This window comes from Lucilia sericata, unplaced genomic scaffold, assembly GCF_015586225.1.
Source record: "Lucilia sericata isolate MDLA Ls3-8-SP2 unplaced genomic scaffold, ASM1558622v1 Contig000235F_arrow, whole genome shotgun sequence".
Taxonomy (NCBI): domain Eukaryota; kingdom Metazoa; phylum Arthropoda; class Insecta; order Diptera; family Calliphoridae; genus Lucilia; species Lucilia sericata.
Window position 1 is genome coordinate 140,474 of NW_023994262.1, and position 26,695 is coordinate 167,168.

General features: G+C 30.9%; 1 protein-coding gene across 5 annotated transcripts in view; it reads right to left on the minus strand.

Annotated features, from left to right (window-relative positions):
- LOC119602498 (serine-rich adhesin for platelets) overlaps positions 1-26,695 on the minus strand; it is a 55,297-nt gene that overhangs the window by 5,666 nt on the left and 22,936 nt on the right. For all 5 annotated transcript variants that reach the window (XM_037954050.1, XM_037954047.1, XM_037954048.1 and 2 more), the window contains exons 3-5: positions 6,995-7,434; positions 5,973-6,933; positions 4,366-4,464 (exon numbers count right to left, since the gene is read on the minus strand). In XM_037954050.1, coding sequence (XP_037809978.1) covers positions 4,366-4,464; positions 5,973-6,933; positions 6,995-7,434 — 1,500 coding nt within the window. The remainder of the gene's footprint in view (positions 1-4,365; positions 4,465-5,972; positions 6,934-6,994; positions 7,435-26,695) is intronic.

Consider the following 26,695-nt stretch of genomic DNA (forward strand, 5'->3'; position numbering starts at 1 on the left):
TAATTTCTCTAAAAAACCATGCCCTCCTAAATTATTTGAGGTTAATGTGTTTTTTTGTTTCAAATACTACTTAAGAAAACTAATTAACTAAAAATGAGTGTAAACAAATAATATTAAACTAAAGAAAACAGTATTGGAAGTGTTAACTAATATCAGGGAGAGGGAGATCGACGATTTTGAAATGCTTTAAGATCGTGGTGCTTTAATTTTAAATAGAGAAAGAGAGAGAGTCTGTGCTAGATAGTAAGAAAATTTCTTTAATTAATTGTGTCTACTTAAGACGAAGACTAAATTTCCTAAAGAAAATAGTTCCCCGGAAACCAGAGACAATATTTTCTTAAGAATTGAAACAAAATTGAGGAGAAAGCAAAATTGCTTAAAACAACTGACTGCCCGCAAGTTGAAGACAAGGTTTCCTAAAGAAATTAAGTCTCCACAAGACAATGACAAAATTTCGTAAAGAAATAGAATCACCACCAGATGCAGGCAAATTTCATAAAGAAATTGAGTCTCTTACAAACGTAGAGTAGAAGTTCCTAGGAGCTAAAATTTCTTAAAGAACTTTATTTTTCGCCAGACGAGGAAAAGGTTTCCTAGAGAAATTTACTCTCCGCTAGAGGGAGAGTAAGTTTCTTAAAGAAATTGAGTCTCGGCAAAATAGAGAAATGAAATTCCAGAAGAATTGAAGGAGATAAATTTATCTAAAGATTTTTTTAAAACAAATTGAGTCTCCACCAAATGGAGGCAAAAATTTCTTAATAAATTGAGTCTCCACTAAACGTAGACAGAATTTCTTAAAGGAATTGAGTCTTCGCAAAAAGGCATCCACATATCATCAAGAAATATAGTCTCCACCTGAAGGGGATAACATTTCTTTAAACAAATTGAGTCTTCACCAAACGTAGAAAAATATTTTCCTGACAAAATTGAATCTCCAGCAGACGGAGATAGAATTTCTTAAAGGAATTGAGTGTCCGCATGAAGGCATCCTAATATTATCAAGAAATATAGTCTCCACCAGACGGAGATAAAATTTATTAAACAAATTGAGTCTACACCAAACGGAGACAAACATTTCTTAATAAAATTATATCTCCACCTGACGGAGACTGAATTTCTTAAAGAAATTTAGTCTCCTAAAGAAGGCATCCAAATATCATCAAAAAATATAGTATCCACTACACGGAGATAAAATTTATTAAATAAATTGAGTCTCCACCAAACGGAGACAAAAATTTCTTAATAAAATTGTGTCTCCACCAGACAGAGATAAAATTTCTTATAGGAAAGCATCCAATTATCATCAAGAAATATAGTCTCCACCGGACGGATATCAAATCTATTAAATAAAATAAGTCTCCACCAAACGGGGACAAAATTTTCATAATAAAATTAAATCTCCAGCAGACGGAGATAGAATTTCTTAAAGGAATTGAGTGTCCGCATGAAGGCATCCTAATATTATCAAGAAATATAGTCTCCACCAGACGGAGATAAAATTTATTAAACAAATTGATTCTACACCAAACGGAGACAAACACTTCTTAATGAAATTGTGTCTCCACCAGACGGAGACTGAATTTCTTAAAGGAAATGAGTCTCTGTAAGAAGGCATCCAAATATCATCAAGAAATATAGTCTCCACTACACGGAGATAAAATTTATTAAATAAATTGAGTCTCCACCAAACGGAGACAAAAATTTCTTAATAAAATTGTGTCTCCACCAGACAGAGATAAAATTTCTTATAGGAAAGCATCCAATTATCATCAAGAAATATAGTCTTCACCGGACGGATATCAAATCTATTAAATAAAATAAGTCTCCACCAAACGGGGACAAAAATTTCATAATAAAATTAAATCTCCAGCAGAAGGAGATAGAATTTCTTAAAGCAATTGAGTATCCGCATGAAGGCATCCAAATGCTGTCAAGAAATATAGTCTTCACCAGACGGAGATAAAATTTATTAAACAAATTGAGTCTACACCAAACGGACACAAACATTTCTCAATAAAATTATGTCTCCACCTGACGGAGACTGAATTTCTTAAAGGAAATTAGTCTCTGTAAGAAGGCATCCAAATATCATCAAGAAATATAGTCTCCACTACACGGAGATAAAATTTATTAAATAAATTGAGTCTCCACCAAACGGAGATAAAAATTTCTTAATAAAATTGTGTCTCCACCAGATAGAGATAAAATTTCTTATAGGAAGACATCCAATTATCATCAAGAAATATAGTCTCCACCTGACGGATATCAAATCTATTAAATAAAATAAGTCTCCACCAAACGGGGACAAAAATTTCATTGTAAAATTAAATCTCCAGCAGAAGGAGATAGAATTTCTTAAAGGAATGGAGTATCCGCATGAAGGCTTGTAAATATCATCAAGAAATATAGCCTCCACCAGACGGAGATAAAAATTATTAAACAAATTGAGTCTCCACCAAATGGAGACAAACATTTCTTAATGAAATTGTGTCTCCACCAAACAGAGACAAAATTTTGTAAAGGAAGTGAGTCTCTATAAGAAGGCATCCAAATATCATCAAGAAATATAGTCTCCACCTGACAAAGAGAAAATTTCTTTAAGTGATGAAGCCTCCACCGGAAGGAGATAAATGTATCTAAAGAAATTTAGTCTTCACCAGTCAAAGATAAAATTTCTTTTAAAAAATTGAATTTCCGCAAGAAGGAATCCAAATATCATAAAGTATACACCGGACAGAGAAAAGAAATTGAGTCTCGGCAAGACGCCCACAAAATTTTCTTTAAAAAATGGGATCTCCGCTAAATGGAGACAAAATTGCCTTAATAAATTAAGTGTCGACTAGACAGGTAAAACAATTTTTTTTGAAGAAATTAAGTCTCTGCCGGACTAAGACAAAATTTCTTTAAGAAATCGAGTATTCGCCAGATGAAGAAAGGAAATTCCTTAAGAAGTTGAATCTCCGCCAGACAAAATTCTCTTAAGAAATTGAATCTCCACCAGACCGAGAAAAAAATTCCTTACAAAGTTGAGACTTCTCCAGATGAACACAAAACTTCTTTGAGAAAATGAGTCTATGTCAGTTGTACACAAAAAGTTATCAGTAAATAGGGTGTTGACAAGTCGGGCACATAATTTTCTTATGAAAGTAAGACTCTGCCGGAAAAACACAAAAATTTGTTAAACAAATTAAGTCTTTACCAGATAGAGAAAAGAAATTTCTTATGAAATTGAGTCTCCACCAGATGGAGAAAAGAAAATCCTTAAGAAATTGAATCTCTATCAGACGGAGACAAAATTCCTTTAAGAAATTGAGTCTCCACCAGACATAGCCAGAATACCCTTTATAAATTGGGTCTCCGCCAGCTTAAGATATTAAGTCTCCGCCAGAAAGAAAAGATATTTCTTTAAAATACAATTCAATTTCTACCGAGATTTTAGAAAATTCTTTTATAATTTGATTGTTTTCAATAGAAAGAATTCTGAACTCTTTAAAAAACAAAGTTCTAAAAATTTACTATTTACCATTATTGAACCTTTCCAACACTTCCAACATTTGTTAAATCAAAAGAAATTAATGAAAATATTTTAAATATATAAAATGTTTTTTTAATTAAAAATCATAAATGGTCAGTAATGTTATTGCAATAATATTAATTTTATAATGTTATTTAAAGTTAAGACAAATAATATTAAATTATAAATGTTAATTGTTAATTTATTATTTTTATAAAAAAAAGATAAATTTTAATTTAATTTTTTTTTTTTTCAACTTAAACTTAAAGAGAATTATTTTTAAAAATAATTCCAACACATTTAAACCAAAATAAAAAAAAATTAAAAAAATATTGCAAATACTATGCAAGAGTAAAAATAATTCAAACAAATTTAAACATTATTAAATTTTGCTTTCAAAATGTTACAACAACAAAAAAAGCAAATTAAAAATGTATTTGTTTATCGTCTAAAATTTATATATACTAATGGTGCTGAACTGTTTTTTGGTTATTTTTTTCATCGAAATTTTTATAATCGTTTCGTATACGAAAAATAATGAGTGATATAAGTATATCGTGTGTTTTGAATTTTTAACTACTTTTTGAATTATATCCAAAAAAATATAGTAATGGAACAAACAAACACACACAAAAAAATTACATTTAGGTGAGATGAATTTCAAAACTTATTGCATGAGCGAGTGTGACAAATAGTTAGAGAAGACACACGAAACACACAATGATAAATTAAGACAAAACAGAAAATTTAAGAAAACAAAATGAATTTTTCACTCAAGGCACAACGCAAACAAAATGCAATATGCAAAATAATATGGTAAAGATTATAATAAAGATTTTGAAAAATCTTACACGTATGTTTTCCAATTCATCCTGGGTGGATTGCAATTGATGCAGCAACTCATTGATCGATACTTTATTCTGTGGTGCTCGGTGTGCCAATTCTAAAGCCTGGAATTAAAGGAAATTGTGATTTTGAGAAATATTTTTAATAGAGAATACTATTTAGGGAAGAGTTTCTTGAATCAGAAATCCAATTTTTAAAGGAACAGTATTTTTAAATTTTTAAGAGAAAAAATTTTTAGTGTTAAAGGGAAAATTTTTTTTAGATTTTGAAGAGAAAAATTTGTAAAATTTTTAAGAGAAATTTTTTTTTTCAAATTTTTAAAAGAAAAAATTTTTAAATTTTAAAGTGTAGTTTTTTTTTAATTCTCAAGAAAAAAATTTTATTTTTAAGAGAAAAAATTTTGTAAATTTTTAATTTTTAAGAGAAAAATTTTTTTAAATTTGTAAGAGAAATTTTTTTTTAAATTTGTAAAAGAAAAATTTTTTTAAATTTGTAAGAGAAAATTTTTTTTAAATTGTTAGGAGAAAAAATTTTTGAAAGAAAAAAATGTTATTTTTTTAAATTTTCAAGAAATTTTTAATAGAAAAAAATTATTAATAAAAAAAAATTTTTAAGAGAAAACTATGTTTTTGTAAGAGAAAAATTTTTAAGAGATTTTGTTTTTAACTTTTAAGAGAAAAAAAAATTGTTTGAAAATGATTAAGAGAATTTTTTAATTTTCAAAAAAAGAACATTTTTTTAAGAGAACATAAAATTAAAAAAATAAATTTTTAAGAGAAAAAATTTTTGAATTTTTAAGAAAAAAATGTTTTAAGAGAAATATTTTTTAAATTTTTAAGAGAAGTTTTTTTTAGTTTTTAAGAGAATTTTTTTTTTTTTAGTTTTGAAGAGATTTTTTTTAATTTTCAATGAAGAAGCATTATTTTAAGAGAACGTAAAATTAAAAAAAAAAATTTTAAGAGAAAAAAACATATTTTTAAATTTTTTTTACTCTTTTAGATAACAATTTTTTATAAAATTTTTGAGATAAACTAATTTATTAAAATTTTAAGAGAAAAACGTTTTAATTTCAAAGAGATTTTTTAATTTAAGAGAGAAATTTTTTTCTGATTAAAGAGAAAATATCTTAAAAAAACAATATTTCAAAATTTTTGAGAAAAAATTTTAAATTTATAAGAGAACAAATTTTAGTTTTTAGGAGAAAAATATTTTAAAAAAATTTAAGAGAAAAAATTTTAATTTTTTTAAGAGAAAAATGTTGAAAATTTTTATTTACAATCAAAAAAATATTTTATAAATTTTCGAAAGAGAAACAATTTTTCTTTATATTTAAAAAAAAATTAAAAATTTTTAAGAATTTTTTTTCAATTTAAAAGATTTTTTAAATTTATGAGAGGAAACAGTTTTGAATTTTTCGTAAAATTTTTAAGAGAAAAAAATTTTTTAATTTAAGAGATTTTTTTTTTATATTTTAAGAGAAAATATTTTTAAAGAAAAATTATTTTCCATAAGCAAATCAAGGACAAAAATGTATGGAAAAAGATATTCTTCCAAAAGTTTTGTAAAAGAAAAATCATTGTAAATGAAACTCTTTAAAAAAAAGAAAACCTACCTGATCAGCTCGAGCAATACGTTCCGATTCTTGACCCTTCTGATACATATGCAAATACATTTGTTTCTGTTTCTCTTCGTGTTCGGCCAAACGGCGCTGCAATTCTTCCAATTGTTTTTCCAACTCACGAATACGCTCCTTGGCGTGTTCGTAGTCGGGCACAATGTCAGCATAACGTGTATTGCATTCGGCTAACTTTTGCAACAAAGCCTCAATACGATCACAATTCGTACGTTTCATTTCGCTGGTGGCAGCATCCTGATTACGTATCAAATCCTCAATACGTTGCTCGTACAAACGAATTAACTCTTGACGCTGCAATTCGTACTGTTCGACTGTGGCGGCCGAAGCTGCCGATGCATTGGGCGAACACGAAGCGGCCTCACTGCCACAGGCCTGATCGTGTGTATGCAGTGAGGGTGTGTACGATGACGAGTCTTTGGAATGTACTGAAGAAGAGGTCATATCTTCAAAATGTCCCGAATCGGCAAAGGATGATTGCATGTCGGATGACAAATGCAACATGTTCTGATGCTGATGGTGTAGAGAGCTTTGTGGCAAATGTTGCTGATGTAGCATGACTGAAGGGGTATGAGCATGATGACGAGGGCTTGATGTTTTCTGTGCATCATCGACCATATCGACAATGGGTGAAACATCCTGAGAAGTCTTGAGTTCGGCTTCGCGTACGGTGACAGCATCGCTAGAAGCTGAACGTTCTTCCGGCGAACTAAGCGAGGCTTTGAATAAGCGCAATTCGACCACTTCGCGCGTGAGACGTAAAATTTCGGAATCTTTTTGCTCAAGATCTTGGCGAGCGGCACAGAGCAGTTCTTTAAGGCGCCTCAATTGGCGTTGAGCTCTCTGGGTGGGCGTTAAATAATCGGCACCCACCTGGCCGGCATAGTTTGAACAATGTACCACATATTTCATTTTACGACCACTAAAAGTGGTGCCATTTCTAAATCACAAAAATTCTATAAAATTATGGGTTTTATAATCGAAAAAACTATACAACTTACCTGGCCACATAGGGATGTTCACAAGACATTGTCGAACGTCCTGATGTAGTGGTACCGTAGGAGAATAAAGAATCTAAATCATCATCCAAATAGGTTGTAGGCGAATCTGGTGTCACTGGTGGTGTTTTGGGCGTTAACTTTGAGCCCGGTGATGTTTTGCACGATGACGATGTATGATTATGTTGACAATGAGAATGCGTTCCAGTGATGGGAGTAGAAGTAGCTGTGATATGATTACCGGTATGAGGAGTTTTTGGTGATTTAAGTCCTTTTGAAATTCCAGTTGCTGCTGATGATGATGATGAGACTGTTGTTGTGGTGGTCAATGTTAAAGGTCGTGTTTGCTGTGTAACTGTTGATGTTGCAGTTGCGTTTGCTGATGCTGTCGTTGTTGTTGCTGACGTATCAATATGTGCTGTTACACCGTTATGATTCAAAGACTGTTTCGTAAGAAAGGTTAAATTGTTAATAAAATGAAAGCAATTGTTACGTTTAAGTTTTTTTTTAGTTAATATAGTATGTATTTTTTTTTTTCGTTTTAAAGTTTATGAATGTTTAAACGCATTCACGTTCGCATTTATTCATCCACACTCATCTTTCATTTATTAATTTACTTGTTTGAAAAACATAGATTAATATTTTTTTTTCTTCTTCGTTTAGTTGGTATTTGTGAAAATGTTTGTAAAACCACAACCACTAGTATTTTTAGCAAATACATACAAACATAACAAATAACTTTATTAAATAGGTGTAACGTTATTGTTTGCACAGTGGTTTATGATGCGAAAAAAAATTCTCTTAATGAAATCCTGCTTCAAAAATTAACATTACTTAGTACTCTGCCATAATGTAGAAAAATGCTCTTTATTCTTTTCTAGAGTAAAGAAATGATCTCTATAGTGAAGTGCTCTCTTCTCTCTTAAGCAGAGCAGTACAATTTAATCTGCTCTAGTTTAAAGCAATATTCTTCTATAGATCAATACTCCCCACCCTCTCTATTGGGCTTTTGATTAGACTAAAACTCTCAAATCTACTCTAACGTAGAACAATACTCTCTAATCAGCTTGAGAGTAGAATAATAATCTCTACTCAGTGTTTCAGTAGAGCTGCTCTAAGGTAAAACAATCTTTCTAATCTGCTTTAGAGTCGATTTGCTCGAGAGTAGAGAGAAACTTTCAAATAACTGAGCAATACTCTCTACAAAACATTAATACTTTTACATTGCCCTAGAATCCCTACAAACATTTGGAAGATATCGTCCATAGAAGATATCAAAGCAATATTAAATTTTTATAATTTGGAAGAAAATCATCCGAGCAATATTTTTTTGATATCGCAATGTTAATATTTAAAAGTAAAATCGGCAATAAACAATAAAAATATTTAAATTAATATTTTTTTGATTTTGTAAAGTATTTTTTGTTGCCAAATTGTTGTATTTATTTCTGTAAGAGGATTTTCATCCTACGCAATACGTTTAGGATATCGTTATGTTATCGCATAGATGATATTATAGCAATAAAAATATTTTTTTCAAACTTCAAAATATTTTCAAAATAAGAAAAAAACTAATTTTTTTAAATAAATCTTACTACAATAAGTTCATACGCGATAAATTAAGACGACATCATTACAATGGTAATTTATGCTTGGAAAAATGTAAGTTTATCTTTATTTTCACATAAAAAATGGATAGTCATGATGTTTTGGTTTCAGAGTACTTAAAAGAAATCAATATTAAAAGAATCTTCCTGTGGGTAAAACAAAATTGTGCTGGGGAAACGTTAATTTGGCATATTTATATTAATATATTTTCCATATTGTAATATTTTATTGCTAACACTAATAAATGTGTCTTCAAATTGCCAATTTTTTAATTTCTTATACTTTTCTTCCTAAAGATAATAGGAGAATATCTCCAATATATCTTCCAGACGATTATCCGAAGATATCTTCTTATTTTCACCATGCTGATTATCTAGCAATGTCTCTTTTTTGTCTTCTAGGAGTATTGCTTTCGTATTGCTTAGAAGTATCCCCCTGGCCGCACAATCTCTCCCGAAGGAGGTATCTTCCGCAATACGAATATGATTGTTGCCGCAATAATTTTTTTCTTCTAAGCAATACGAATTCGTATCGTTTTCGTATCTTCTTGCTTGTAGGGATACTATATACGTAACTAGAACTCTAAATTAGAACAATAATCTCCAATCAACTCCAGGGCCCAAATTACGGCATACGATATCGATCGAAATCTCAATAGAATCTAAATGGAGATTTCGATAGATATCGTATGCCATAATTTGGGTCTAGAGCAGAGCAATTATCTTTACTCAGCGCTATAGTAGAGCAGAGTAGAACAATATCTCTACTCTGCTCTTCAGTCGATCAGTATCTCTCTAGATTAGAGAACAACTTTAAAATCTGCTTAAGTGTAGAGTAATACTATTTGCTTTACTCTAGAGAAAAACATACTCTACTATAGAGTAGAACAACATTTTCTACTCTACTCTACAATAGAGAAATATTATATACTCTAGCTCTAGAATAAATCAGAACTTTCAGAGTACTGCTCTATACTTTACTCTAAAGTAGAACAGTACTATCTACTCTACTATAGAGTAGAGTTGAACTCTATATTCTACAGTAGAGTAGGTGGTTCTTTCTGTACTCTAAAATCTAGAATAAAGCAAAACTTCGTTTTCTGTTCTAATGTAGATCAGTAGTCTTTTTACTTTGTTCTAAAGTAGGGTAAAACTCTCTACCCTGCTCTAGAGTAGAGCAGTACCCCCTACTTTGATATCTATTCTCTAGAATAAAGAAAAACTCCCTATAATAATCTAGTGTAGATCAGTACTCTCCATTTTATTCTAGAGAAGAAAAGAGAAGAAGCAGCAAAACTCACATGCTGCTCTAGTGTACTCAGGTCAGTACTTTCTACTTTATTCTAGAGCAGAATAGAGCAAAATTCCATTTTCTTCTTTAAAGTAGATCAGTATTACTTCTACTTTGATCTAAACAAGACTAAAACTCTCACCTATGCTCTAGAGTAGAGCAGTACTCCCTATTTTGCCTTCTCTTCTTTGTACTCTTTTGTCTAGAATAGAGAAAAACTCCCTATACTGCTCTAGATTAGATCGGTACTCTCTACTTCGTTCTACAGTAAAATAGAGCAAAACTCCGTATTCTGCTCTAATGTTGATCATTATTCTCTCTACCGCTTCTCTCTAAAGCAATACTCCCTATTCTCTTCCATATAATAGAGCAAACACTTAATGCTGTTCCAGTGTAGATCAGTATTCTCTACTTTGTTCTAGAGTAGGCCAAAAGTGTTTACTTTGCCCTAAAAGAGATCATTCCCATTATTTACTCTGCTCTAGAGCAGAATAGAGAGTAGATTAATACTCTCTATTCTGCTCTGGATTATAGTAATACTCTCTAATCTGCTTTATCTGCTCTAAAACTTAGTAATACTCCCTGCTCTCTTCTCGACAAGATCATCACTGTTAAATCAGCTTTTGACTAAAGCCAAACAAAAAATGTTTATCGAATTGAGTTGAAATAACTGATGTTAAAATTAATATAATTTCGGTAGATCGGTACTATCTACTTTGTTCTAGAGTGGAATATAGAAAACCTCCCTATTATGCTCTAGCGTACTTAGATCAGTACTTTCTACTTTGTTCTATAGTAAAATAGAGCAAAACCCCGTATTCTGTATAATGTAGATCAGTATTTTCTCTACTTTGCTCTAAAGTAGGAAAAAACTCTCTACTCTGCTATAGAGTATACCAATACTCCCTACTTTTATCTCTCTTGCTTGTATTCTCTTCTCTAGAATGGAGAAAAACTCTCTATGCTGTTCTAGTGTAGATCAGTACTCTCTGCTTTCTTCTAGAGTAGGCCAAAAGTGTCTACTAAAAGAGTTCGTTAACATTATTTACTATACTCTAAAATAAAGAGTAGATTAATACTCTCTATTCTGCTCTGGAGTATAGTAATACTCCTTGTATTCTCTTCTCTAGAATAGAGAAAAACTAGCTATGCAGTTTTAGAGTAGATCAGTACTCTCTGCTTTCTTCTAGAGTATGCCAAAAGTGCCTACTAGAAGAGGTCGTTAACATTATTTAATTTACTCTAGAATAAGAATTAGATTAATACCCTCTATTCTGCTCTGGAGTATAGTAATACTCTTTAATCTGCTATTGAGAGCTTTCTTTTCTCTTCTAGAGTAGAACAAAACTCTCTAATCAGCTCTAAAACATAGTAATACTCTCTGCTCTCTAAACATAGTAATACTCTCTGATCATCACTGTTAAATATGCTTTTGACTAAAGCCAAGTAATAATATTGTCTTAAACCACTGTTCATCGAATTGAGTTGAAGTAACTAATGTTAAAATTAATATAATTTTCAAGAAAATAAATATAATGGTTATTTCTTTTGTTTTCTTTTTAACTACTTCTTCATTTTTTTTACTTTAAATGTTGTAGTTAATTATATTTGTTTTTTTAACGTAGTTTGGCAAAAAAATATATAAAAAACCAAAGGTATCTTGTAGCAGTAGTTAATATACTAATAACTAAGTTTATATACATACTTAAAAAAAAGTATAAATAACTATCTGTATATGCTGTGGTTAACATGATTACTATTTGAGTTTAATTTTTCTTCTACATTTAAATCTAACTTCCCAATCACTTACATACTTAATGCATGAGTTAAGCAGAAAGCATATTTCTAACAACTCAAACTCACTTGCATGTTAGAGTACAGTGTAAAAATTCGAAAAAATATGAAAAAATTATAAATTATTATAATAAAATTAATCAAATTTAAGAAAATCATTGGAGCATATTCCAGCAACAAGCATTTTGAAAAAATAATTAAAACTTGTTTGCAGTATGTTTGATAATTTAAATTTTTTTCTACATTATTAATTTTTAATAACAATTTATTTTTATTTTTAAATAAGAGGTCTTTAGCCCGTTTAAAGGTTAAACTCTTCATAGTGATGTTGTCTTCTATTGTCTTGCTTCGATCGTTTTTAACCACAGTAATTTTCTTGGTTTTTAATGTTGGATACCATTAGTATTTGCTAAATATTTTAATAATTATGAGAATTTGGTCAAGAAAATATGAAAAAAAAACTTTAAGACAAGAAACAGAAATTTATCCAAGCGTTAATTCAAAGCTAAAAACCGCACAAACCATTTAGTGACAAGTCAAAAACCGAAAGAAAGTTAATTGCTTTGTTGCGGCTAATTATTTTTTCTGTTTATAAAATTATAGAAATTTTATTGTAAATAATAATAAATTTTTAACAAATTTAGTCAAAACGAATGATTTTAGAATGTGGGATTTATTTGAGATACTAAGCTCTAGGAGAAATCAATTCTATCTAATCTGCTTAAGAATATATCACTAATACAATACTCTCTCCTGTGTTTTAGTGCAGATCACTGTAGTCTATTTTGATCTTCTTCTGAATAATACTATCTACTCAACAACTCTGCACTACTCTCTACTTTGATCAAGAGTAGACCACGCTTGACTTCCCTTCGTGACAGATCACTACTATCTACACTGATCTAGAATAGACTAGTACTCTCAACTCTAATTGAGAGAAGATCAGTCTCTTACTTCGATCTAAAGTATACAACTCTATTATATCTACTCTACTCTGCATTAGAGTATATCTTTGATCTTCTGTGCTCTAGGGCAGATCAATATAGACTATTTTGATTTTCTTTGATTACTACTATCTACTTTGATCTAGAGTAAATTACTACACTCAATTCTGCTTTAGAGTACATCACTACTCTCTACATTGATCTAGAGTAGACCACTCTCTACTTTCTTTCGAGACAGATCACTACTATCTACAATGATCTAGAATATACTAGTACTCTCAACTCTAGAGGATAACACTCGTTACTTCTAAAGTATACAACAATTCCCTACTCTGCTATATATTTTTGATCTCTCCCTTAATCTTGAATAAATCACTACACTCAAATATATTCATACAATCTACTCAGTATCCTCTACTCTGGTTTAGAGTATATCACTCTTTGATCTACACAGCTGTAGAATAAATCACTACTCTCAACTCTGATTTAGACTATATTATCTATACTTTGATCCAGAGTAGTTAACTGCTTTTGAATCTGCTTTAGTACTCTCTACTTCGATCTATAATAGACATAAATATAACTCCCTATTCAACTTTAGAATATATCATTACTCTTTACTTTAATCTGAACTAAAATCTAATAATTTCTAGATTAGTAGAACAGTATTCCCTACTCTGGTTTAGAGTATATCATTACTTTGATCTACTCAGCTGTAGAATAGATCACTATTCTCAACTCTGATTTAGATTAGATCACCTCTACTTTGATCCACAGTAGTTCACTGCTTTTGAATCTGCTTTAGTACAGATCACTACTCTCTACTTCGATCTATAATAGACATAAATATAACTCCCTATTCAACTTTAGAATATATCATTACTCTTTACTTTGATCTGAACTACAATCTAATCATTTCTAGATCAGTATTCCCTACTCTGGTTTAGAGTATATCATTACTTTGATCTACTCAGCTGTAGAATAGATCACTACTCTCAACTCTGATTTAGACTAGATCACCTCTACTTTGATCCAGAGTAGTTCACTGCTCTTGACTCTGCTTTTGTACAGATCACTACTCTCTACTTCGATCTAAAGTAGACATATATATAATTCCCTATTCAACTTTAGAAGAGATCATTAATCTTTACTTTGATCTGGAGATGTCCGCTGCCTACTCTGCTCTAAAGTTGACCGCAATTCTCTTTTCTACTCTAGAATAGATCATTACTCTCGTAGATCACTACTCTCTACTTTGATATAGAGTATAATTCTACTCTGCTCTAGAGCTGATCTCCACACTATAGTCTCGATTAGAATAGATCATTACTCTCGTAGGCCACTACTCTCTACCTTGATATAGAGTATAATTCTACTCTGCCCTAGAGCTGATCTCCACACTATAGTCTGGATTAGAATAGATCGCTAGATTTAACTATCCACTATAGAATATCAGTATTCCCTCATCTGCTTTAGAATAGATCACAACTCTCTTCTCCGTTCTATAACAGCACTTTCTGATGTGAAGTTGTGTAGACAGGTTCGCTTAAAACATCACTTGATAATTATTACCAAAACGCCCACTGTTTAATAATAATCACATTTAAATAAAAATTATAATTTTCTTTAGACTTTTGAATGAAATAAAATTACTACATTTTTCAAATAATTCCCATACGAGGAACATCACTGAAATATTATTGTGCATAAATTTTAGATTTTCTCTCATAATTAATGTCTAAAATAATATATAAGTTTTATGTTTCTATTTTTTTTTCTTAGTAAAAAGTAGGTTTTTTATGTTTTAATTAAAGTTCATTCATTTAAACCTTGTAAGGGGCTTGAATTGAAGTGCATAAATTTAATTGTACAGGTGGCAAACGGATGGTAGTAGTGGTGCTGGCGGTGCGAATAGTTTTTTTTTTTTTTTTTTTTTTTGTTTATGGTCTTGTACACATTTGATGTAACAATTACGAGATGTATACATGTAGTGTTAACAATGTTGTTTTTTATATATTTATACATGTATGGAAATGTATTTCAAACCTCTACCGTTGGTAGCTAAAGGCTGGTAACTATTCATTAGCTGTTTCGTTGGTAACACATGGTCCTGACTATAGACTATAATATATTCCAGACTATACATACAGGCTAGACTATAGTCCAGACTTTAGACTAGACTATAGTCCAGAAAATAGTCAAGACTATAGTTCAGACCAGTGATGCCAGGAGATTTTTTTCAGAAATCCCTACGCTTATGAGAAAAAATCCCTTTTTTCCCTACACCCACTTTTTATTTTCCCTACATTTTTCCCTACACTACTTTTTTCCATTTTTTTCAAAGTTTATCTTAAAAAAATACAAAAATAACATCAAAAACTAAAATATTAGCTCCGTTTTATAATATACATATATGTATGTACATATTTTTTTTTTAATTTTTAGGAATGAAATTTCTAGAATTTAAATTTTAAATTTTTTTTCTTTCAATTTTACATCATACAAATCTTCCAACCCTGACTCTTCAGTTAAGATTAAAAAAAACAATTGAAAGATTTATGGCAGTATATCGAATCGAGATAAAAATTTATTTTATGTGCCTCCAACAAAAAAATTTTCATAAAATAATTATTTTAAATAAGGTTTACTTTTGCGTTTACTTTTTGCGGTTTACTTTTATAAATTTTCAGAACATTAAATTCATTTTTTCAATCCTGAGTTACTGCATTAAGCCCCCGACTACTCTATCTATAAGGAGTCAGAATATATCGCCCTACAGGATTGGCATAATCCAAAAAGTCGTTTCAGGAAAAATGGATATGAATATTTAATGACATTTAACTATTTTTTTAATAACTTTTAAACAAATCAAGGGGTTTTAAAAATCCAGATTCAGATAGTTGAGGTTAATATGTTTCTCATCTAAATTGAAATTAAATTTTTAGTTGTCTAATATTCACAAAAACGTGAGTTTTAGTTTTTACGTTTACAAAAAATCGATTTCACATCGAAAATAATAGACATATTTGAAATTTCATAAATCTATATGAAAGATTTTAGTATGTCGCATGTTTTGAAGACCTTAGTTCAAGAAAGCCGAATTTTGGATTATGCCAGTCTTGTAGCGATATGTAGGTACATATATTGTAGAAATTACAAGCGGAATTTTTACTAACGATACACTTAAAACTGATTTCATTTTTAATTTAAAAGTTTAATACATGAAAGAGTATATTTTTAGTTGTTAAAAACTATGAAATTGAAAAATCCCTACAATTTGACAAGAGTAAGAAATCTTTCCCTTTTTCCCTACACGTGAAATTTTTGAAAAAAATCCCTACAAAAAGGGAAAAATCCCTACACTTGGCATCACTGGTTCAGACTATAGTCAAGACTATAGACGAGACTATAGTACCGACTTTAGTCTAGACTATTGTCCATACTACAGACTTGGCTATTGTCCAATCTAGTCTATAGACAATACTATAGACTAGACTTTAGACTAGGCTATAGACTAGACTATAGTCCAGATAATACTAGACTATAGTCCGGACTATACCATACTCCATACTAAAGACTAGACTATAGTCCAGACTATAGACAGTCTAGACTATAGACTAGACTATATACCAGACAATAGTCGAGACTATGGACTACACTATAGTCGAGACTATAAACTAGACTGTAGTCAGACCATTAACTGGACTATAGTCCAGACTATAGACACACCAGACTATAGTGCAGACTATAGTCCAGACTATAGACCAGACTATTGACTAGACTATAGTCCAGACTATAGACTAGACTATAGTTCAGACTATATACCATACAGTCCTGACTATACCATACTCCAGACTATAGACTAGACTATAGTCCAGACTATAGACAATCTAGACTATAGACTAGACTATATACCAAACAATAGTCGAAACTGTGGACTAGTCTATAGTCCAGACTATAGACAGACTAGACTATTGTCCAGACTATAGACAGACCAGACTATAGTCCAGACTACAGACCAGACTATAGACCAGACCATATAGTCCTGACTATACCATACTCCAGACTATAGACCAAACTATTGACTAGACTATAGTGCAGACTATAGACTAGACTATAAACTTGACTATTTTCTGGACTATAGTCTAGTCTAAAGTCTGGACTATAGTCTAACCTGTATGTATAGTCTGGAATATATTATAGTCTATAGTCAGGACCATGTGTTACCAACGAAACAGCTAATGAATAGTTACCAGCCTTTAGCTACCAACGGTAGAGGTTTGAAATACATTTCCATACATGTATAGGAATATACTATAGTTCAGACTATATACCATACAGTCCTGAATATACCATACTCCAGACTATAGACTAGATTATATACCAAACAATAGTCGAAACTATGGATTAGTCTATAGTCCAGACTATAGACAGACTAGACTATAGTCCAGACTATAGACAGACTAGACCATAGTCCAGACTATAGACCAGACTATAGACTAGACTATAGACCAGACTATAGACTAGACTATATATAGTCCACACAAATGACTAGACTATAGTCCTGACTATAGACTAGTCAATAGTCCAGACTATAGACTAGACTATAGTTCAGACTATAGTCCAGACTATAGTCCAGACTATAGACCAGACTATACACTAGACGATAGTCCAGACTATAGACAGACTAGACTATAGTCCAGACTATAGACTAGACTATAGACCAGACTATAGTCCAGAGTAATGATTAGACTATAGTCCAGACTATAGACTAGTCTATAGTCCAGAATATAGACTAGACTATAGTTCAGACTATAGACAGGACTATACACTAGACGATAGTCCAGACTATAGACAAGTCTATAGTGCAAATTATAGACAAGACTAAAGTACAAACTATAAACAAGACTATAATCAAGATTATATACTATATTCTAGACTATATATTAAAGTGCAGACTTTAAACTAGACTATAGTCCAGACTTTAGACTATACTTCATACTATACTCCAGAATATAGACTAAACTATAAACCAGCCTAGAAGAAGAATTATATTAATACACCTGTAGGGTATTCAATACCGAGCAAAATGCGTTTAGTAGTTTTTTTTTTTTTTTTGCCTTTCTTTAACATGTATTTTAAGAATACTTTAACATGTATTTTAAGAATACTTTAAGAATACTTGTAGGGAAAGTACTACATAGAAATATATTAAAATATCTAAGTTTTAAGCAAACATATGTATGTATGTGTGTAGATTGTATTAGAATTTCAATATTTTCATGGTTATAAGCCTAAAACCAAAATAAATATTTGGTCTCTTTTCAAAGATTTGTAAGCTAACAGAGAGAGAAAAAATGTGTATCAAGGTTAAAAACCAAAATTCATGAACATGATATTTAACACACATTAAAATTAAAAAAAAAAACTTTTCCAGTTAACATTATATGGCAAACAACGCAAGTTTAATTACAAACCGAAAACAAATTTAAAAAGTTTCATTAAAATTAAAACATGAATTAAGAAATTACCCCAAAAAAATCAATAAACCATTTATTTAGTTTGACACTAATTACAGAACTAGAGAGAAAAGAAACAAACAAACCTATTTTAGTTAACGTGTTTTTCTTGTCTATTTTATTTAAATTTCAGTTATATTATTGTTGTAAAGAAAAAAATGTTTGTTAACATCATATTTTAAATGTTTATTTTGGATATAAGCCAAGAAAACTGTCAAGACATTTTGTAGTCACTAATATATAATATCCAATGTTTGTTTAGATTTCTTGTAAAAAAAGGAAATTATTAAAAAAAAGAAAGAAATAATCATTAAAAGCACGAAATTTAGTTGTTAGGAAAAAAAACAAACAATTACCAAATGTTGGCACCCACTCAATCAAACATTTTTCTTTTTCATAAACAATAGAAGAAAATTTCTTTTTCTTTGAGTATAGAAAATATATACTTTAAAATTCGGACAATTCGAAGCGTCTTTCTTCACCCATTTTAAACTGAAAAACACTAAAGAAGTTTAACTAACACATTCTTCATTAAGCGTTAGTATTTAATAAGACGTGTGTATAATGCTTATAATAGGGGTTTGTTATATATTTTTATGGGAACGTCAAGGTTTGGAAATTTATCAGATTTTTATTTCATATTGAAGATTTCTTTTGAAATATTATAACCGATAACTTAGTCTTAGGGCTTGGTCATTGTTAGATTAATTTGTTCTATAAATCGATATCGAACAAGTCGCACCTACTTGATTATTCAATTTGAGGTTGGCAACCTTTGCTTTGCTATTTATATTAAATCCATTTCTAAAATCTAAGTCTAAATCCTCTTATTTACTCAAAAATTCAGCCAATTAGTATTCAGCAGACACCGAAGTTTTATAGTTCTTTCAGAACAGAATGCCGAGATAGCTGTGCTGCAGATCTTAACTTGATTTCATTCTTTACTGAGGACTCAAAAAAATGGTTCTTTAAATGGTTATCTAAAGGGCTTTTCATTTTGATCCTTCTTAGATTGTCTGCATAGAAAAGAAGCCAACAATTAAATCTCTAGACTCCGAATACTGACATTTACGTATAGTATGACTCTAAAAGGCTCTAAACTCCAACATTATTGAATAATGTCTAATTAAAGGTTCAATTTTGGATGGATTTGTGACGCAAAGTGATTCTTAATTAACTTTGATCAATATACAGAAGTTTAAGTAAATCACCACTATCGCATGTAAAATAATCGAAAGTTAAGATAATTATTCAGATTTTTTGAATAGAAATTCTACAATTGAACTCATGTCGGAATGAGTCGGGTTATCCACGGAAAAACTTTGTTAAAACTGCTTAAAAGAAGATAATTCGATTCTATAACTTTATTGTCACGGCAGTGCTGAGACCTAGAAATATTTGTTTAGGTCTCTGTCCTGGACTTTTTCGATCATATTTCACTGAAGAATCTAATCAAATATATTGAAGCACCGGATGACTTATAGACTGGATCTCAACTGTCTATCAGATCACTAACGGATCTAATCGAATTTGTTAAATGTATCGGATAGATCAATATTGTCCATATTAAGGAGAATCTAAGAATTGTGATGTAAAATTTATACTCGGCCTTTCCTTAGAAAGATTTATCATGGGATCGAACCAGAGAGCCATATAATCTGATACCACGAGAACCGGTTGCTGTTATTGTAGAGGTCCATTCGGGGTGCACAAAGTGGTTCTATTTTAAACCCAAAATTGTGGGAAGATAATGTTTGTTAAAAGACTAAAGCACGATGTAAATGCACCCATCCATATAACTAGAGTGAGTGTGCCCAATGTTTTTCTCAATGAGTGTGTCGGGTAAACAAGTCGTCGGCTTATTTGATTGATTCGTGTTTCGTTCTACCGTATATGTCTCTAGGTGCTGTTGGCGACTCGATAGAATACTTGCTTGTACATGGACCATCAGAACCATGTACAAAAATTGCCAGCAGGGAGTAAAAAATCAGCTCATCTGTTGTTGAAAAAGTATCACCGTGAAATAAGGCCAATACGCCAGGTGTTCACGTAAAGCACTTCAACATCTTATCTTCGAAGCACGATTAATTATATACTTCATCTCGGTGGGGTGGTTGCAATTAGAGGAAAAAGGAAGTGCTACCAGTACCTTTAATCAGCCGGGACTAAACTAGTGGAGTCTAATATATCCTCGGCCTTTTTTTGGAATGATTTGACCTGGGGTCGAACTTGAGAGCCATATAATCTAGTAAGACGGGAACCGAAAGTCCATTGGGAAGAATTTTGGACTATGTCTTGTCCCGGTTATTGGAGAGGTCCCGTGTGGTGGTTGTGGTTTAAACCCAAACTTGTGGGAAAAGAATGTTGGTTAAAACACTGAGGCACGATGAAATCTATATTTCGGAAAAAGTTCGTTGCTGTTGCCGAAAAAGACAACAGATACCCCGCAGAGAGTTGACTGTGAGACTAAAGTAAAACATTAGTTGGTGTCAAATGTATATGAAACGTAATAGATGTAGGAGTATGCAGGCCTCACCCATCCATATAACTTTTGAAAAGGCAAATAGAGATTTATATCTTATAAAACCAAAAAGTACCCAATCCATCTCAAAATTTTCAAAATGAAAACCCTAAATTCTCTTACATACTCACAGAAAATTATGTATGTATTTATGTAAGTCTAAGTGCAAGTATGTATGTATACAAACAATTACATACACATGCCAATAGAAGATGTTGTTGGTTGATTCCTACTTAACCCCACCAACAAATAAACAAACAGCGAAAAAAAAAAAAACATTAATAATTGTAAAAAAATAGTACTTAAAGAAACCAAAAACAAAAACTTGGTCAATAACAAATATACATATTATTATTGTATTTTTTTACATAAGGAATCACAAAAGGTTAATAACCTTATGAAAAAGGTTATAATATAACATTTAAGATAATTATTTTATTATATGTTATTTAAATCGTTTAGAATACTATATAAAAAAGCTTTTTTTTCAATTACCATATAAATTAAATGAAATCCTTGGAAATTTTTTTCTACTAATTAAAGAACTTTTTTTTAAGGGAAAGGAAAGGGGAAACAGGAAATTAAATTTGTTATAACGTTTAAAAACTTTTAAACTTTATTTAAAATTTTTAACTGTAATTTCGTTTATAAACTATTCGTGTTCGTTGTTTTTTTTTATTTCTTGCTATTACACTTTATTTAATTTATTTTTCTTTTTTTTTTTTTTTGGTTTGTTTGTTTAACTTTTGTTTTTAACACTTTAACTTATAAAAATCAACTGACTTGATTGCACCTTAAAACATTTTTTCACAAACAAACTTTGAGTCTCTGGGTTTGTTCGTTCGTTCGTTTGTTATTTTGGTTGCTGGTTGCTTTTTTTATTTATTGTTGTAATGGTTATTCATAGTTGAACTGTTGTTGTTACTGTTTTTATTTTTCTGTTGAAAACAAAAACTAAATCTGTCAATAATATTTGTATCTATATAGTATTTAGATACTATATAACTAAGTACGTATTTGACGTTATGTATTGAAGCTCTATGCAAGAGAGTGAGCGCTACTTAGTGAGTGAGTGAATGTAATGGAAATCAGCAACAGCAACAAACCTGTGAACAATTTGCAGAAAATGAATGCAACATTATGAGAAAAGAAACACGATTTATTATTGCTATTGCTAATGTTGTTGTAGATTTTTATTTTTCATGATTTTATTGGGGGGTTGGTGTGTGTTCAAACAAATCTAATGTGCATGTATATATGTGTAGAGTGAGAGCTTAGTGTATTATAATTTACCACCCCCAAAAGGATGGTAGTCAAATTAGAGATGCCATATTATATTTGAGAATACTTATTAAGCTTTTAATAACAAATCTATATAAATAATATAAAATTCTTGCGTTACTGAATGACTGACTTGAAATGTACGGACAGATATCTGATACTTTTTTGAAATTCGGAACTTTTAAGCCGGCAAAATATGTAGTTTGAACGAGTGATCGCAGAATACACTTTTTAATTCATTACAGAGGGGAAAAAGATGTTTTATATTATAAACGCCTGGTATCAAATTGACACCAAAGTGTTTATAATTTTTCCATAACATCCGTTGTCAAAGTGTCAAACCAACAACAAAAATATAATATAAAAATTACACGACGTTATCCAATCAACAAAAAACAATTAAGAATTTATAGTCAGGCATGGCCGACCATATGACACCCTACACCAGTGATTATGTTACAAATTTTGATTATTTTTGTAATAATAAATAATTTCATTTCATTTTTACCTTAATTCAGAAATATTTTAACAATTTCTTGACAAAAAAAAGGGATTTTCTAAAAGAGGGATTAAATGGGGTAGGGGGACCTTATAAATTTTGGTAAATGGATTTATGCCTACATTTGTTATTTATGCAGAATATCATCGTGATATTAGTGTTTTTAAGTGAATTTTGACCATTAAGTCATTTTCTGAAGGGGAATTTGTATGGGGGAGAGGGTCAAATGAGGCCCGATCATTTCGAAAATCAGCAGCATTATTAAAACTTAGATCAAACTAAGTTTTGGAGATTTTTGAAGTGATACAAGAACATTTAACAATTTATGAGCTTAAAAGCCCTATTCGGGGGTACGGTTGTATGGGGGCTATACGAAATAATGGACCGATTTTAAACATTTTCAATAGGCTTCGTCCTTGGAAGAGTATCTGCCAAATTTCATCAAATTATCTTGAAAATTGCGACCTGTTGAGTGCGCAGAAAGTTTACATGGACACACAGACTGACGGACATATCTAAATCGACTCTGAAAGTGATTCTGAGCTGATTGGTGGGTCGAAATCACAACGATGCATTGCCGAAATGCCACAAATTGTAATCGAAATGACACAAAGTGTAATAGAAATGACAACAATGTGTTGTTGCAATGACAAAGATGCGTTGTCAAAATTACAACGGTGGTTGTCAAAATGGATGGGATTTTTTCCCTCTGTGTACTTTTTGGATATTCGAAAGTTTAACAGCTGAAAATTGTACCTATTTTTGGTACTTTTTGTCATAAAATATACTGTCTTATTTATTGACTTATATATACGAATACTTAATGATGGACTGCCACTAAGATATTGCAACTTTGTGGAATACAATTTTTATTATAAGGAGAAAAGTACCAAAAGAGGGTTTAAACGTAAAATTTTATTTTATTCAATCTCTTTAATACAATTTTGACAAAATTTTCAAAAATTGCTTTAAGTATAATACTACTAAATACATATATACATATATATGATAAAATAGTCCGGTAAAGACTATTTTTCGTTCTCCAACTGGTACTTTTTACAGTTTTCTACAATATTGAAACTAGAAACATGAAATTAAGCATGTAGAGTCCGGATTAAATGAGAATCTATAAAAAGGAGACTTTTTGGTACTTTCTCGTTCTTCTAAAGTTCCTTTTTGAATTTTCTATAATATTGAATGAAGAAATACAAAAAATAAACTTCGACATTCTGAGTGAATGAAAATCTTTAAAAGGGTATTTTCTGGTACTTTTTTTCAATCTAACTTTTTAAAGTTTCTAAATTATTTTCGAATATTAAGATTATTGATATCATCGAACTGTGATATTAATATTATTAATTGAATATTCCTTCAGGCTTGAGTTCGAGTCCCACTTGAGGATAAGTTATTTTCCAAATTGTAATGATATTTTTAATTATAAGAATACTGAAAATTTTATTATTCGGACAAAAACAGCAGAATGGAATGCATTTTCGTTCCCGCTACGGCTCTTCATCAGCGATCTTCTTGTGTCATATGCTATGTCACTTGTAAACATCATCTATTAAACTCACAAGTTTTGAAGAAATGGAATATGGGAATGGAAGAAATGGAATATGGGAATTGTAACAAAGTCCTTTGAGTTTATTGAGTTATATCGAAGTTTACGATCTTTTTTCAGTGTTGTATTCTTATATATCATTAGTCTTTGTCGCTGCTTTAGCCCACTGTCAGTTAGCAATTAAGCAACATTTTTTGTTTTTGTGTGTTTTGTTTAGTTCCGAAATTCGGAATGCGATTACGTATGTTTAAAGCGCAAGCCATAGATTTTTTAGTAAAAATTTTATTACTATTAGTACACTGTATGATTGTTCATTTGACACACTGTGCCTTCAAATTCCCCATACTCTTTATTTATTCTATTCGAATTGTAGTGATTCCATTTCATACCACATAGGAAATACAGTTAAATTTTATAATCTGGCAATGGGTTGCCTTTGAAAAGTTGGTATGCAGTAGAATTGAAACAATTTTGTTTTTGCAAGGACTGTGTTTTTTGCAACAAAAAAAAAAGGAACATATGTGGAGTTATTGTACTTTTATGTAACTTCCTTGAAGTTATTTAACTAGAATGACAAAAAACGTTTACATTATTTCTGCATTTAGAAAATGGAACAAAAAAGTAGTTAAGTATAGTGAAAATGAAATAAAAAACCAGGACAATTGCTTTTAAAATTGCTTTAACATAAAACATTTTGCACAAAATTTACGATTAAAGTGAAAGAAGGAATTTTTAGCAAAATAAGTAAGAAAGTATAGTTGGGTAAGGGTGACCATATGATATCCTATTTATAATGAATTTTAGCTTAATTGCGATATTTTTAAGCAAGTTATTATAATTTTTTTCCTGAAATCATATGGTAGTTAGAGTCAAATATGGGTCGATTCTTATTTTATATATTTATATAAAAGTTATTTATGCAGATTTTCATAGGATTATTATGGACAAATGTGACCTACGTTCGAAAGAGGCCCGATCATTATCAATCTGAATCATTCAGGTATTTAATAGTGATTTAAATAGGCATAATATCCTGAACGATTCCGAGTAAATGATATATAAACGAGATTCGTAAATAAGGATCAGCATTTCTAAATTTGTTTTTACAAAAGAATTCTGGTCGAGTTACGGAAATATTTTGGGTGCATTTTCATTACTCAACCAAACAAATAGGGAATTTTACTTAGATCGAAGATTTAAGATATCACCAAAGAAAAAGTCTAAAGGTTTCAAATCAAGTGAGTTTTTCGAGCAAACGCATATTCAAGGGAAGGTGTTGAAAATCTGTCCTTTTACTCTCCAATTATTTCACCTTAGAGAAGGACAGAATGTCCACCACCGTTGGGAATTTTACATTCACCGTGGATCAAAATTGGCTACGAGAGTGTTCATCAAAAACAGAAAACGATCAATGGAAACAACAAATCCAATGGAAGCTGATATCCAAAAAACGGCTAAGTATCTGATTCGCAGAGTGGGAAGTTGAGAAGATGCCTCAAAAGGTTATATTTATTTCATCCCATGAGCTTCCGAAGAATATATAGGATTCTTTTTCAATCACTAAAAGATAAGAAGCTGAACACTGATCAAAGAGCGAAGATGAAAAAGATCTCTACTGACAAATCCAATTGGTATCTTTATCAAAGAAGTCTCCACTTAGAATCCAACGAGTGAGCCAATTAAAGCCAAGCAAGCATATCGGCCAAATCGATTAACTACACATTAAAAAGAGAAGAGAACCATCAAAGAACCCAAGATAATACAACGGGTAATCTGATGGGTTAAGGAAGAAGATATGGTCAACAATAATATGGTAGCATACACAACCAATCAATAGAGGGCGTTAGTACCGAGATCACCAGTTTTGGAATGTTTCGGCACCACATTAATACGCTAAAACACTTGGAGAGCGTGAGTAGTGAGCGGTGAATGATATTGAAATCACACTAATGTGATAAAGAATTTGGTGAAAAGCATTGCTCCACCCTGGGCAGTGTTAAGCTGGATCTGGACAAGAAAAAGTATCTTGCTGTGTTCTCGCAGGTCACTGTCGTGATAGTCTATCCTGTAGATAGTCTAGACCACAACTCCGAGGATAGCATTGCCAAGAACAGGTGTATAGTTTTTTAACTCTAAAGCTTCTTGAAAATAGGAAAGGTCATTAACTGCCTACATAAAAGGTTGTTTCAATAAATTGGCGAATTGGAAATGAATTGACATATTGGAAATGAAAGATATTTTACAGGAAAAGGACCTCGACGGCATTCTTCTTGTGGTAGTAATCGACCAGAACTTCGAGGTTAGTCTTGTCAAGAACAAATATATGGCTTATTTTGTCTCTAAAGCTGTAATCTTCAACTTGGGAAGGTGTCTATTGGAAGGGCTGTTATTACTAGTCCCGAAAAGGACAATTGTGGCGGTGTCCACAGCATAATTAGCCACTACAAAGAAGACTCAAATCCTTAAAGAGAGGAGGTGGTCAACTCACAAGAAGCTGGTTTAGCTGTCTTTTACAAAATTAAGAGGAATTGAAAGGACAATTAGCACCAGGCCCCACCACTAGCATCATTAGCCACTATAGACTAACTGGAAGAGTCAAATTCTAAGAGTCAGAACTTCGATCATTACCAACTGGCAAAAACACAGTTTCAAAATTTTAATGAAATTTTAGAAAATTTAAAGGATCA